This window comes from Ascaphus truei, chromosome 1 (genome assembly GCF_040206685.1).
Source record: "Ascaphus truei isolate aAscTru1 chromosome 1, aAscTru1.hap1, whole genome shotgun sequence".
In the NCBI taxonomy this organism is placed as follows: domain Eukaryota; kingdom Metazoa; phylum Chordata; class Amphibia; order Anura; family Ascaphidae; genus Ascaphus; species Ascaphus truei.
In genome coordinates this window covers 113,919,595-113,935,367 of record NC_134483.1, presented here as the reverse complement: position 1 = coordinate 113,935,367, position 15,773 = coordinate 113,919,595, and the positions used below count along the sequence as shown (strand labels likewise).

At 50.9% G+C, this 15,773-nt stretch overlaps 1 protein-coding gene across 1 annotated transcript in view; it reads left to right on the top strand.

Annotated features, from left to right (window-relative positions):
• Positions 1 to 8,381: 8,381 nt before the first annotated feature.
• LOC142486795 (uncharacterized) overlaps positions 8,382 to 15,773 on the top strand; it is a 66,452-nt gene continuing 59,060 nt past the window's right edge. The window contains exons 1-2 of the mRNA XM_075585291.1: positions 8,382 to 8,433; positions 8,787 to 8,897. Of these exons, the coding sequence (XP_075441406.1) occupies positions 8,382 to 8,433; positions 8,787 to 8,897 (163 nt within the window). The remainder of the gene's footprint in view (positions 8,434 to 8,786; positions 8,898 to 15,773) is intronic.

Here is a 15,773-nt window from a genome sequence, read left to right as displayed (position 1 = left end):
ATATGTCACCTCTCCCTTATATGTCTTAATTGCTGTGATGTTTGTTTTACGTTTATAATTCTCTCAATTTCGTTATTATAGAGCGGGCCAGCCCAATTGGGCGGCACAGCCAGTGACCGGGGGGAGCGGCCTCCCCGAACCAGGTGGGCCACAGGAGTGGCCAGGGGCAAGCCAGGGGAGGGGCCAGAAGGGGGTAAACCTGCGGCCAGGAGCAATGATCGGCCACTTGTTCCTGGCTCGCAATAGATTCGGACGTCCCTCTCCTCTCCTACAAGTTAAGGTAAGGCCCCGAAAAGGGGCCAATTCCCAGGCACTCCCTCCTCCTGTATAGCCATGCTTTTTGAATCGGCGGCGAGGGGGGCGGCGGGATGCAGGGAGGAGAGGGACTCCGTAGTGCGGCTGGCCGTCCCCATCCTCCATCTGCGGCGTGCAGCATGGAGCGATCGGCGCAGGAAGGCGGTTCCACCCTGGGTGGACGAAGTTATGCCGCTGGGGGGGGGTCAGAGTTAAGCCATCGGCGGGGCACGCGGCTCCACCCAGAGGGGTCGAAGTTATGACGCGCGGGCGCATCCCGGGCGGCGGCGGGTGCCCGGCTTCTAGTGCGGTGGTCTGCACAGAGGGACAGCCATTAACGTGCCATACTCCTTCCCCCGGTGCCCACGTGGTGCTCCCGCAGGGAACGGCATCAACCCTTCGTTGCGCAGCTTCCCCCTTCACCCTCAGAAAGGGAGCAGCAGGGAATGGAGGGGGGTGCCTCGCAGACAACCGCACGCGGTAGCGCAGGGCGTGAAAGGATCAGGGGCAAGGTTGGCCCGCTGGGGCATACGGCCGGCGCTCCCCCCCATCTCTTGCAGCGAAGCGTAACGCTGGGGGGAGTGTTTATACTGCGGAAGTTTCCCTTAGGGGGTATAAATCACGTACAGCGGGGTCTGGTCTCGCAGCGAAGCGCAACGTGGGGGATTTAAATCATGTATAGCGGGGTTGGACCGGCGGGGGAGCCTGCAGGGCCTTTCCCCCCCCTCCCCCGCTCATGCGGTACGGGGATTTATATTATGTTAATAAAAAGATGGGCCAGATGTGTTATTTCATGTTGGTATTATTAGAAAGTCACCATGTGTTATATAATACGTCATTAGAAACATGGGCCAGAGAATGTGTTATGCATGTTGTTGTTTTTATAAAATTCATCATGTTATGTTTAGAAAGTCACCAGGCGTTATATAGCATGTCAATAGAAACATGGGCCAGATATGTGGTATGCATGTGCTTGATATTATAAAAAGTCACCATGTGCTATTTCAGGTCGTTATTAGAAGTCACCAGGTATTATATAGTAGGTCAATAGAGATATGGGCCAGATAGGCGTTATCATGTTGTCAATATTAAACAGTTCACCATGCGGTATTTCATGGTTCATTAACGCCAGAAATCACGTATGGATGACGGGGATCGTTAGGCGTTCATAGGTATTATAAACGGGCATATATGTTGCAGGCACATGGGCAAGCTGTGCATAGTCATGTGGTAGGCGTTTATAGGGATGCATAGACATGGTTATTATATACGGGTACGCGTGCGCAGTCATGCGTGGATAGGGGTTCATATGTAGGTAGTTATAGGTGGTTAGATGTAGGTATGGACGGTAGGGACATGTGTATGGGGGTAGACATATATAGATTTTGGGCATGCCACGCAGCACCCAGTTATTACAATGGCTGCTGCCCCCAGACCATGCTGCCCCCTCCCCCCCCAAAAAAACAAAAAACCCGGAAAGGTTTTTTTTCCGGGTGTAGTCACGGGGTTCAGGACACTCGTCGTGGTTGCTGTGACGGAAGGGGGGGGGAGCTAGGGCAGCCAGGCCAAGAACGCGTCATGGTGGCCGGGCCAGGTGACATTTCAGGGCACGTTACATGTATTAAGACATGGTGGTATACTGGGGCAGTGGAGGAAGGGTACATTCAGGCATGATCACTAGCAGATACTGGTGCGGGATGGGCATGCAGAGGGAGGCATGCGGGTATATGATAAAAATAAAATAAAAATTTGGGCGGATGGGTCATGGCAGTCAAGACATTCATTAACATGCATTTTATCTTATTGCAGCTGTGAAAAGTGGTCTGGCAACAAGTCATAGGACCCCGGCTTTATCGGACAGATTGGTCAGACGAGAGGTCGCGCTAGGGCCAGGAGCAGACTTAGCATTTAACAAAATAGCTCAATAAGGCCAGGATATACGCTAAGCTACCAGTACACATACAGCATTAGCAGGGATGGCCCTACAGACCAGTACCATGCAGCTCCTCGCGGAGGCACATAAGCACGAGGAGGGGTGGTTTCAACGGCAGCTGCAAGCACTGGTGCGGGAAGCTGGGGCGAGCGGGGGTGAAAGCACGCAAGGTGGTTCCGAGGCTACGTGCATTGAGGCGTGGCCGTCATCAAGTGACGAAGGAGGTCCCAGCGGTGGAGCACGACACACAACAGCGCTACATAAGGGTACGTCAGCGTCCATGAGGGAAGCCACAGCCTGTCGGGGGAGAGGCCGTGGTGAAGGGGACGCAGCCTGAAGGCAGGGACAGCTTGGGTGTGGGTGGCCACACACACAAAAAAAAAAGAGGGGGTCCGGCCGCAGTCTGAACAGCAGGTGGGCCGGGTGTGGTGGACGGCACCAACCGAGGGGAAGAGTGGTGGAGCACGTGAGGCCACCAGCGGGCACGTTGCGGGGGAGACAGACAAGCCCCAGTTGGTTATCCGCCGGAACTCGAGTTGTCTCAAGGCATAGGGGGAGGGGGGCAAGGTTACTAGTAATAGCTGACAAGCCTTTGGGGGGGCAATCTCGTCTTCTCTTACAGGAAAATCTGGAGCTGTCGGGACACGATCGACTTTGCTTCAAGGCGCTGGTACGTTGTCCACATCTCGCAAGCGTGCTGGCCGCCCCGTCATATCGTCAAAGGAAGGGAAGAAGGGAGCGCGCCCGGGGGCTGATCCCGACAGGCGGTTCGCATCGCCGACGGGGACGGGGGCGTCACAAGGTAAGCGCAAAAAGTCAGGTGCAAACAAGGAAGATGGTACCTTGCCAGGCATTGCCAGTTCTCCAACGACGCCATTGTCGGACTTGGGGGGGACGAACGATGCCGAGGCGAGATTGATCAACGCGGTAGTAAAGGGCGTCCAGGTGGCGTTATTGGCAGCAGGCTTAGGATGTCAAGCGAAGCGCAAGAGGGCATTAGCAGGGCCGGGGCAAGACCAGTATCAGCAACTCAGGGACCTGGGCTGGTGGCTGGAGGGAGCGAAGGCCCCAGGGGGTGCGTAGATAGCACCGCACTGCCAGTCAGTCAGGAAGCGGCGGCAACCGCGGTAGGGCCCGCGCAGGCACACGAACAGGGAAAGGGCCAGGTGGCGGCAGTTGGCGTAGTAGGAGTGGGTTCAGCCACAAACAAATTGTTGGGGCAAGGGGGGAGTTTGGCTGAAACCACAGGGGCGGGGACTGGGGCAACATCAAAACGGTTTACGGATACGGCATACGGAGACTCGTACACTGCAGTTTTGCGATCACTGGGGTCACATTTATCACCAGAGGTCAAAGAAACTATTTGGGCGGGAGATTACGTCGACATACTGTCTCTACTTCCGGGGTATAACGAGGCAGTAGCTAAATCAGACAAGAAATTGGAGGCTAGGAAGGAGGACGTTGAAAAACGTTTGTTCCCGCACACTTTTCCAACTTGTCACAGGCATTCGGGATATTGGTGGGCATAGCGGGCGAAAAGGAGCCACAGTTAAGCTCTGCCTTGTTCAAGTACCAGGACACAATCAGGAGAGTGTTTCAAAAACACGAGGGTATGCGCTGATGGAGTTACAACGAGGATTTTAGATGGAGTATGGCGGCTAATAAAGGAGTGGTAACTTGGAATTGTAAGGACGTCGATCTGTATTTGGAGCACATGGCAGGGGTTTTCAGGCACGCGCAGCGGGGAAGGGACGCGCATCCAATAAGCAGCCAGGAGTGTGTTGGGGCTTCAACGAGGCCAAATGCAGATTCGACAATTGTCGATTCCAACATACCTGTGCCGGGTGTGGAGGCCAGCACCCCAAGGTTAAATGCTTCAAAAGAGACAATAAGGGGTTTAGGGGAGCAGGACAGCAGGGTGGGCAGGATGGCACGTACGCCAATTTTGGCCGAGGCAATGGCGCCGTGGCTGGAAAAATACCCCAATAAGGAGGCAGCGGGTTATTTCGGGATGGGTTCAGGGTGGGTTTCCGGATCCCTTTCGATAATCAGGTGGGTTCCGGGGATAGGGGGGCCGGTGAGAGGAACTTAAAGTCAGTCAGGCTGAACGGGGCGGTAGCAAGGGAGAAAATCGAAAAGGAGATTGAGTTGGGCAGGATGGCAAGCCCTATCAGGTCACCTCCTCTTAGCAACCTGAGGGTGTCACCACTGGGGGTGGTTCCCAAGAAGGAGGAACGGGAGTTCATCTATCCTACCTCAAAGGGTCGTCGGTCAACGACCAGATAGATAGGGAATTATGCTCAGTGAGCCATGCCACTTTTGACCAGGTGGCGGCGCTGGTGGGGCAGATGGGACAGGGAGCACTGATGGGGAAGGCGGACATTAAGTCGGCTTTCAGGCTCTTGCCGGTACACCCAGACTGTTTCCATCTATTGGGGTGCAGGTTGGAAGGGAACTACTTTGTTGACCTCTGCTTACAGCATCGACACACTTTATTCGAGCAAATGCCCAGTTTGTACCTGGCAGATACCTGGAATGCGCCGCTCCTCACCTCTGACAAGCCCCGTTGCGTTTGCCTTCCCAGCCACGGTTCATGCCTGGCTCACGGGGGCCTGATCTGTTAAATGATAATGATCAGGATTTAATAAGCTGCAATGCTTCGCGTGTCCACCAGATGGCATAAATTCATGAATTGTAATGCAGTATATATATATACAGTACTGTATATACACAGTATATATATATATATATATATATATATACTGTATAACAACAACCCCTATAAGCCCTAACATACAGTACTGTACACATACAGTACTGTATATGCACATACATAAATGATACTACTGTATGGGCGGCGGGGGCGAGATGTGTTTGCAGCAGAGAGAGATCCGCTGCTCTCTCTCTGCGCAAACATCCGCACATTAAAAATTATTTAAAATACATTTTTATTGATAGTGTACATGTGCAGGGGGTCTCCGGAGCTGAACCGCGTTGGTTTCAGGTCTGGGTACCCCCTGCTCCCCGAGATACAGCCCCCTTTAGGGGGTGCCGGTTTCCCTCTGCTTGGTTTAAAGGGCCCGACCACGTGATCGCGGCCTGTAAACCAAGCAGAGCAGAGGGATACCGGCACCCCCTAAAGAGGCCTGTATCTCAGGGAGCAGGGGGTCCCCAGACCTGAAACCAGTGCGGTTCTGCTCTGGAGACCCTCTGCACATGTACAGTATCAATAAAACACATACAGTATACAGTATAAATAAACACTCGTTCTTTACCTTAGCGGCTATGCGCTATGGTAAAGAAGCAGCATTTCTGTATTTTAATAATATTGTACAGTGAGCAGGGGGTTCCCTAAGCCAGAAATTAATGCTCAGGGACCCCCCCTGCTCCTGCTCAATATTATTAAAAATACAGAATTGCTGCTACATTACCATAGCGGATAGCCGCTAAGGCAATGAAGGGGTTAACCCACCGTGCCCGCTTTATTGTGGGTAGTGGGGATGGGTGAGGGGGGTATTTGGCCCTTGGTGTGAGTTTAGGACTTGCGGGGGGGTTGCGGGTGCACTTAACCCCTTCACGACCGTAGCAGTTAATACCGCTACGGTCATGAAGGGGTTAAGCCCTCCCGCTACCCCCCGCAAGCCCTAAACAAGCACCGTTGGGGCTAATACCCCATTCACCCACCCCCGCTACCCACAATAAAAAAAATACACACACACACAGCAGCCGCCAAAAAATAAATAAATAAATCTAAATAAATAAATAAATAAATGACAATAAATACATTTGAAATACATTTTTATTGATAGTGTACATGTGCAGGGGGTCTCCGGAGCTGAACCGCGTTGGTTTCAGGTCTGGGGACCCCCTGCTCCCCGAGATACAGCCCCCTTTAGGGGGTGCCGGTATCACTCTGCTTGGTTTAAAGGGCCCGACCACATGATCGCGGCCTGTAAACCAAGCAGAGCAGAGGGATACCGGCACCCCCTAAAGGGGCCTGTATCTCGGGAAGCAGGGGGTCCCCAGACCTGAAACCAGTGCGGTTCTGCTCTGGAGACCCTCTGCACATGTACAGTATCAATAAAACACATACAGTATACAGTATAAATAAACACTCGTTCTTTACCTTAGCGGCTATGCGCTATGGTAAAGAAGCAGCATTTCTGTATTTTAATAATATTGTACAGTGAGCAGGGGGTTCCCTGAGCCAGAAGTTAATGCTCAGGGACCCCCCCTGCTCCTGCTCAATATTATTAAAAATACAGAAATGCTGCTTCATTACCATAGCGGATAGCCGCTAAGGCAATGAAGGGGTTAACCCACCTTGCCCGCTTTATTGTGGGTAGTGGGGATGGGTGAGGGGGGTATTTGGCCCTTGGTGTGAGTTTAGGACTTGCGGGGGGGTTGCGGGTGCACTTAACCCCTTCACGACCGTAGCAGTTAATACCGCTACGGTCATGAAGGGGTTAAGTCCTCCCGCTACCCCCCCGCAAGCCCTAAACAAGCACCGTTGGGGCTAATACCCCATTCACCCACCCCCGCTACCCACAATAAAAAAAATACACACACACACAGCATATACCAATGGGGTGTGCACTGTCATGTTTCTACTTCGAAACTTTCAGCACATTTCTGGAATGGGTGGTCCGGGAAAGAGTGCAGGCAGTAGGGATCTTGTAGATGATTTCCTATTTGTGGGGCCCAAAGGGTCCCGTTTGTGCGCCAGATGGCTGGGTCAATTTTCAGCCATGGCTCACGAATTCAGGGTTCCGCTGGCGGCCGAGAAGACCGTGGCGCCCACCACCACCCTGAGTTTCCTGGACATAGAGATAGATTCCATCCAAAGGGAATACAGGTTGCCTCCCGAGAAGCTAGTAGCGTTAGAAAAGATGATCAAGGAGTTTATGCGGCTAAGAAAGACCTCAGTACGGCATTTTCAGTCCCTGACAGGCCACCTGTTGTTTGCAGCACACATTATGCCGGTAGGGAGGGTGTTATCCAGGTGTTTTTCTGCAGCCACAGGAGGAGTAAAACACCCCAGCCACTTCATTCGAGTCACAGAGGAGATCCGGAGGGATTTGGTGGTGTGGCTCGAATTCTTGGTAAATACAACGGGAAGACGTTATGGTGGGGACAGCCGGTTTGGAACTCCGAGCTGCAGCTCTTCACCGACGCATCTGGAGCAGTGGGTTTTTGCGCATATTTCAGGGGGGCATGGTGCACAGAGGCATGGCCGGTAGAATGGAGAGGATCCACCTTATCAAAAACCTGACATTCCTGGAACTGTTCCCACTGTTAGTTGCTGTGCACTTAGGGGGGTCCCGGTTCGCTAACCGGTAGGTTATGTTTTGGTCAGACAATATGGGCATAGTGGAGGCGCTGAACAACTTCGGATCACGGTCTCCACCTGTGCTGGCGCTACTGCGGCAATTCATGCTGCGGTGTCTGCAGCTGAACATCGCATTCAGGGCCAGGCATGTACCAGGGGTGGAGAACAGCATAGCTGATGCATTATCACGTTTGCAGATGGAGCAGTTTCGGAGTTTGGCACCAGGGGCGGAGATTCACGGCGAGCAGTGCCCAGCGGCCTTGTGGGAGCTGGGGTCAGCGGCGTGATGGAGTTAGTCAGGACATCACTCACCCCGGGTACGTGGGGGGCATACACAGCAGCATGGCGGGACTTTATAGTATACGAAGGGGCAGCGGGAGCGAATTCCTCAGACGCGGACACGCTGCTCAGCTACATGTTGGGCTTAAAAGACAGGGGTCTGGCAGGAGGGACCATTGGTAGAAAGATGGCAGAGATATCCTTCTTCTTAAGGCTGAACGGCAGGGTAGACTCGACCAAGAACTTCATAGTGAAAAGGGCGCTGGTGGGAATGGTTAGGGGAGCAACCACCAGGGATAGCAGAAGACCAGTGACACCAGCGATTCTAGGGGCTTGGTGTGCGTCATGGATGTGGTATTCTCCTCCAGCTTTGAAGCCACGCTCTTTAGGGCACATTCGTGGTGGCATTCTTCGCAGCGTTGCGGGTGGGGGAGCTGGTTTGCGCGTCCAAACAAGGAGGGGGGGGGGCTTGCAGCTGGCAGATGTAAGGTTAGCAGGAGGGGCGCAGAGCCTGCTAATTCGCTAGTCAGAGACAGATCAGGCAGGATGGGAGGCATGGATCACGCTGAAGGGCTTACCAGGGAACTCGACCTGTCCGGTAAAAGCAGTAGGAGAATACCTGAACCGCAGGCCAAAGGAAGGGGTGCCACTGCTGGTGCATGAGGACGGGGGGGGGGGGCAGTGTCGAGATTGCAGTTCGTGTGCATTTTTCGCAAGTGCCTCAAGGAACTAGGGATGGAAGAGGGACAGTACGGAACACATTCGTTTAGCATTGGGGCAGCGACAGAGGCTGCGCGCTTGGGGCTCTCAATAACCAGAATACAGAGATTGGGCGGTGGAAATCTGACAGTTACCGGGGATACATTAGACCGGACCTGGCAGGGAGCCAGAACACGTTAGCCTAGAACTCCTACAACCGGGTCTTTTCCCCTCCCCTCTGTGCTTCCTCAGGTTCTGCGGAGACCTGGAATCGTGGGGGATTCACTGGTGCACTTGGCTGGAAAAAGGGCATTTTCACGACCGTACGGGGGAAATCTGGGGTTGGGCACGGAGCAGGCGGAGGTAACATGGTGGGGGATGAGAGGGATGCGATGGGGACAGCTGTTCCCACTGCTTATTTCGCGGGCCAGGGACAGGAGGGCACCAGACATCACCGTTATCCATGAAGGGGGTAACGACTTGGCGGCAGTGCGGTCCACGGAATTATTCCACCAGATCAAGCAGGATCTGTCACGCATCATGGCTTTTTGGCCAGGGATGCAGGTAGTATGGTCGGACATCATTTGCAGGCGTGTTTGGAGAGGGGCGCGGAATCCAGGGCGGGTAAACAAGATGCGAAAACGGTTGAACAGAAAGGTGGGGAAGTTTGTGAAGCAATGCGGGGGATGGGTAATCCATCACCCACAGTTTAGCTTCGAGGTAGGCGGTTGGTTCAGGGAGGACGGGGTACATCTGTCTGACATAGGGGCAGACATTCTGAATAACAACCTACAGGAGGGATTGGAAGAGGTTATCGGGGGTATGGCGGTACGGGCCTAATTTAAGGGGTTTAAATAGGCCCGTCGGTGGCGGCAGTTGGGGGGGGGTAGGTGCTCGTCCTGCCGGAAGGGGCTCGGGGCTGGTAAAGCGGGTTGAAGCGAGGGGCAGGTCACTGGACACACTTCTGGGTGCCCCCCGTTGCGTTACCAGCATCGAGCACTTCCGTCGTGGACTGGAACAGTAGCTATCTCCAGTTGTCATTGTAAATAAACAAAGCCGCGGCCTTTATACCTCCAAAACGTTGTCCTCTCGTCATTCTGTCATTACCGGTAATTAGCTTAAAGGGGTAGGGGGGATACTCACGCCTCCCTGGTCATAGAGCGTGCAAGCCCAATTGGGCGGCACAGCCAGTGACCGGGGGGCACGGCCTCCCCGAACCAGGTGGGCCACAGGAGTGGCCAGGGGCAAGCCAGGGGAGGGGCCAGAAGGGGGTAAACCTGCGGCCAGGAGCATGGATCGGCCACTTGTTCCTGGCTCTCAACAGATTCCCACCCATCCCGTTTTTTAGTTAAGGATCATCACAATTACGGGGGCCAGTGTAACGTCTCTTTATTTCACAGAAGCCAAGATATATCGATGTCGAAAAACAAAGACGGAAAGATCCAGATGGAAGGGTCAAAGTTGGGCCAATTTGCATCATCGCGGCGGCAGTTGGGGGGTGGGGGTAGGTGCTCGTCCTGCCGGAAGGGGCTCAAGGCTGGTAAAGCGGGTTGAAGCGAGGGGGCAGGTCACTGGGACATACTTCCGGGTGCCCCCCTGTTGCGTTACCAGCACCGAGCACTTCCGGCGTGGACCGGGACAGTAGCTATCTCCAGTTGTTATTGTAAATAAACAAAGCCCCGGCCTTTATACCTCCAAAACGTTGTCCTCTTGTCATTCGGTCATTACCGGTAATTAGCTTAAAGGGGTAGGGGGGGATACTCGCGCCTCCCTGGTCACGAGTTTATCTGCTTTGTTAACTTTATCGTAGCATAACTGCTTAATCCATTGCAGTGCTTTTTCCGTATTTTCTTATTGGATCTTTCTAAGATCAGCGATTCATTTATTGTATAGTTTTTTTTTAATACAATACCTTATGAATCTGTTCACATTTAGACATTTCCTTTGTAAGGACTTTTATTAACTGAGCCTTGTTTTTTTTGTATGAGAGGCTATTAAAATAAACGTGCCCCTTATAAAGAAGCACATAAGGAGGATGTAGAGTCAACACTACCTAAATTGATTTGAAAGTGATCTCCTAGGGAGTCTATCACCTTTTTTTATTAATCCTGGGTGTATTATAACAATGAGTCATTTAATCTCTAATTACATTGTCTAGTGAGTAACATTCAGTGGTTTTCAGTAGTATACGAATTGGTGCATGGTCCAGACTATGTAATTGGGGCAATTCTGGCTTCCGTAATCGCTGACATTATTTCACATTCACATAATCACTTTTAATATGGGTTGATCAATCATTGTATTGCATTTTTTTAGTATGCATTATTGACACTTCCTGTTCATGTTTTGGCTCCAAAGTTGGTTTTATACAGTATTTGTGCTTTCAACAGTTATGTATAATTGCTGAAAGGTCAGTTTTGTTCCTGAAATGTTGCCCTCTCCACTGTTCCAAAAACAAATGGAAAAATATTCAACAGACTATAAGTAGGACTCAACTTTGTATTTTTTTGGAATCCTGTTTTTCATTGTTTATATAACTATTGTGCCACACATGTATTTTCGTATGTATGTATGTATATCTTTATACTGTATATATAGTGCCCACAGCTGTACTTAGCACTTTGCAAGGGAGAGAATACAGCACAGCGAATTATAGTACAAAAAAAGTGGAGGGGGGGGGGGGGGTGCCAAGTACGCATGTTATAAGTGAAACTTCTTTGAGTTTTGTCAATCTGAAATCTGTTTATTTACATTAAAATACTAAAAATCAAAGTACAATGTCATTGATAACATGCAAACAAATTTGACTTTCAATGCACGTACTTGCCCGACATAACCCTATTTGATACTGTACATAAAAACATTACATTTGCTATAGTACAGTAATGTATATATATAGCATATGGTATATGTATAGATAACATGCATGTTTAGCACTTGTGTCGTTTTTAATTTACATGTTACATTTTGAATGGTTGTCCTATTATACTTAAATATTTATATTGTGTAAGTGTGTGTGTGTAAGTGTGTACATGTGTATCTATCTAAGTGTGTAGGTGTGTGTCTGTATGAAAAGGGAAAGAATTAAGGCGCTAATATATTAACAAGAAATAGGGTGTGCGCAGACCACCAGTATTCAAATAGTCCCTCCTGCAGCTCCAATCTTTCGCCCGTGATTAAAAACGGGGCCAAATATAACACATACATACATAAAAGAGAGCGCAAAAAAAGGGGGGTTGTAAATCTAGCTGGGCTGCTCCTGCTGTCTGTGTATCGGGTCTGTGGGTTGGTATAACGGCAGAAACATACAGGTTTACCCCGGGGCTCCACTGCATGGAACAGGGAAGAGAAGTTTGCGTTCGCGTCCTCCCGGTGCTGTACTAATGCCTCTCCTGGTCTGACTCTGCTTAGTGGTAGCGGAGTCCCAGGGAGCCGACGGCAGGGCTGCTGTGTTTGACAACTAACCAGTCAGACCAGGAGAGGCATTAGTATAGCACCGTGAGGACGTGACGACTGCAAACATCTCTTCCCTGGTCCATACAGCGGAGCCCCGGGGTAAGCCTGTATGTTTCTTTGCCATTATACCAAGTCACAGACCCGATACACAGACAGCAGGAGCAGCCCAGCTATATTTTACCTTCAAGCAAACAGCAGGAACGCAACCATCCTAAAAAGAGGTATCCTGCATATACCGCTCAGTAAGTGAGACACACTACTACTGTGGATACAAAACAATTAAACAAATTTGTATATATCACCAAAAGGTGCACAACATCAGCACAATTCTTGAGATCACACGTTAACCAAGAAGGAGGGTAATATTAGAGTGACTCAAATACAAAAAGAAAGGTAATAACCCTTTCTAACGTTTATCTGGGCCATAGTGCCAAGCACTGATCAACTGCAAGACCAAGTAGTATTCAGGACATTTTGGATGAAATTTTCTACATTTAAGGAATATCATATTTTTTCCAATAGTCCTCTGAATCTTGTGGAATCAGGTATTTGATCGAGCTCAATCTAGGTTTAGGTATATAAAATTCAATACCAATGTTAGTATTCATTTAATTGTATTTTTTTTTTATTACATTTTTATGATTGAGACTGCATACATTTTTCTTTAGAAATCTCGGTCATACCAGTATTGCTTCTAATATTTAATCAGGTCCAAATTCATGCGTCAAGATGTTTTCCCTTTTCGTGTGTGTCTCTATGTGTACATGTGTACATTGCTCAACAATGGTCATTAGCTCATGTTCGGTAGGTAAAGGTGCGGCATGGTTGGCATGACTTTAATGTTGTATTTTTACTGTTGTTACTACAGCTAAACCCTGTTATAACGCGCCTCGTTATACCGCGATTCGGTTATAACGCGGTTTTCCCGTGGCTCCCGTTTTAAAAAAAAACACTGCACACACTCACTGCACACACACTGCTCATTGCTCACACTGCCACACTGCACACACACTGCACACTGCACACACACTGCTCATTGCTCACACTGCACACATTGACACACTGCACACACACTGCACACACACTGCACACTGCACACACACTGCTCATTGCTCACACTGCACACACTCACACACTGCACACACACTGCACACACACTGCACACTGCACACACACTGCTCATTGCTCACACTGCACACACTGACACACTGCACACACACTGCACACTGCACACACACTGCTCATTGCTCACACGGCACACACTGACACACTGCACACTGCACACACTGACACACTGCACACACACTGCACACTGCACACACACTGCTCATTGCTCACACTGCACACACTGACACACTGCACACTGCACACACACTGCTCATTGCTCACACTGCACACACTGACACACTGCACACACACTGCACACTGCACACACTCACAGACACTCACAGACACTCACAGACACTCACACACACTTACACACACTTACACACACTCACAGACACTTACACACACTTACACACACACTCAGACACTTACACACACTCACAGACACTTACACACACTCACACCCACATACACACACTTTCTCTCCCATATATACATACACACACACATTCTCTCACTCTACACAGACGGGGGGTGGGGTCGGAGCAGAGGAAAGGCCGCGACCAGCACCACCACCCGCTCCCCCCCCTCCTCCCGCGCAGGCAGCGGGAGCGCCAGGGACAGCGGTGGGGAGAAGAAACCCCCCGCTACCTGTTCCATGCAGGCAGCGGGAGCACCGGGCACGTGGAGGGATCAGAGGTAAGCGGGGACCGGAGGGACATCCCCGCTCCCATCTCCTTCCCCGTGGGCTGTCCTGCGGTGACAGGGGGAAGCGGGGAGCGGAGGGACATGCCCGCTCCCATCTCCTGCCCCGCGGCCTGTCACGCGGTGACAGGGGGAAGCGGGGACCGGAGGGACATCCCCGCTCCCATCTCCTGCCCCGCGGGCTGTCCCGCGGTGACAGGGGGAAGCGGGGAGCGGAGGGACATGCCCGCTCCCATCTCCTGTCCCGCGGGATGAATCTGCATTAAAGCGGCGGCCATTTTTTTTCCCGCGACCCCGTTAGTAACGCGGTGGTCTCGGGGTGGACCCCGAGACCCGCGTTATAATGGGGTTTAGCTGTATTTACAAATCTATATTTATAGTCTGTAGGTGTGTGAATGGGTTTATGTGTGTGTAACTGTGTGTATATGTGTGTGCATGTGTACATGTGTCAGAGTATGTGTATTAGACAACAAAGGGCAACAACACCATCCCCTTGACACCATCTCCCCCGGCAGTGATCAGGGCCGGGATGACCATGGCGGAGCAGGCACTTGAGGTGAGGTACAGAGCCTGCGAGGTGAGTGCCGGTACCTACGGTCTGCTCCCAACTCACACCCGATCCGGAAGCCCTGGAAACTGGTCACAGGCATTGACACTGTGTTGCTGGGGAGCCGGTTTGCACATGTGCGCACATTGCCTAGCGTGCACATTACCCCGGCAGTGACTAGGCCAAGGATGACCATGCCAGAAGAGCCACGCGTGACCGTGAGGTTCACCTCCTAGTCATGCAGCTCCGGAGTGGTGCTGCAGTGCACGTTCTGGTTGCAGGGCCAGTGAGGTGAGTGTTTGAGGAGGGCTGGGGCTCATACTTCCGCCAACTGCAAAGTTAGAGATGATCACAGGCAGAGGCACTGTGCTCCCAGGGAGGCAATTTGTATATGTGCGCTCATTGGCTACAGTGTCTGCGCATGCGTAGTACTAGTTCAGGCTGATTCTGCACATGCGCAGTCACTCACTTCCGTTACTTCTTTCGTTCCAATTTTCAGTTTTTTTCCCTATGAGATTTTTCAGGATGGCAGTGCCACTGGAAAGTAGACTTTGGATAGAACGCAGGAGATGAGCAGGGGCATAGCGAGAGATCAGAGCTGATATGTAGGGAGGAGCAGATGAGTGGAGGGCCTTGATGGTAAGGAGGAGAACTTGTGGATGATCCGAAACTTGATGGGAAGCCAGGAGAGGGATTTAAGGAGGAGATAAGCATTGACTGTTTTGGGAGCAAGAGAAATTATTCTAGCAGCAGAATGTTTGATCGATTGCCAGGGAGAAAGTTCTGAGGCAGGGAGGCCTGTTATAATACAATTATTCAGACGGGATAGGATAAGGGCATGCATTAGAATTTAGCAAAAGCGTGACAAAAAAGTGGATCTTAGCAATATTATGGAGGAAGAAGCGACAAGCTTTAGACACGACTTCAATGTTAATAGAGAAGAAAAGAGTCAAATATCACTCCTACGCAATGTGCTTTGGTGACAGGATAGAGAGTAGAACCATTTATGGTGATGAAAAAAAGGATATTTGGCAAGGTTTAGGGGGAATTATGAGGAGCACAGTTTTAGCCATATTAAGTTTAAGGCAGCGGAGCACAGTCCACGAAGATATAGCCAGGAGGCAATCAGAGACTCAGGACTGGATTGCAGGAGTGGGGGTAGGGGTGAATAGATACATCTGCGTATCATCTGCATGGAGATGATATCTGAGGCCAAAAGAGTTGATGAGGTTATAAAGTGATAGTGTGTAGAGATAGAAAAGGAGGGGGCACAGAACAGAGCCCTGAGGTACACCAACAGACAGATCGACAGAAGATGAAGATATGTTCTCAACAGAGACCAAAAATGTGTGATGGGAGAGGTATGACGAGAACCAGAATAGAGCTTTGTTGCGGATACTAAGGGAGTTTAGAATATGAAGGAG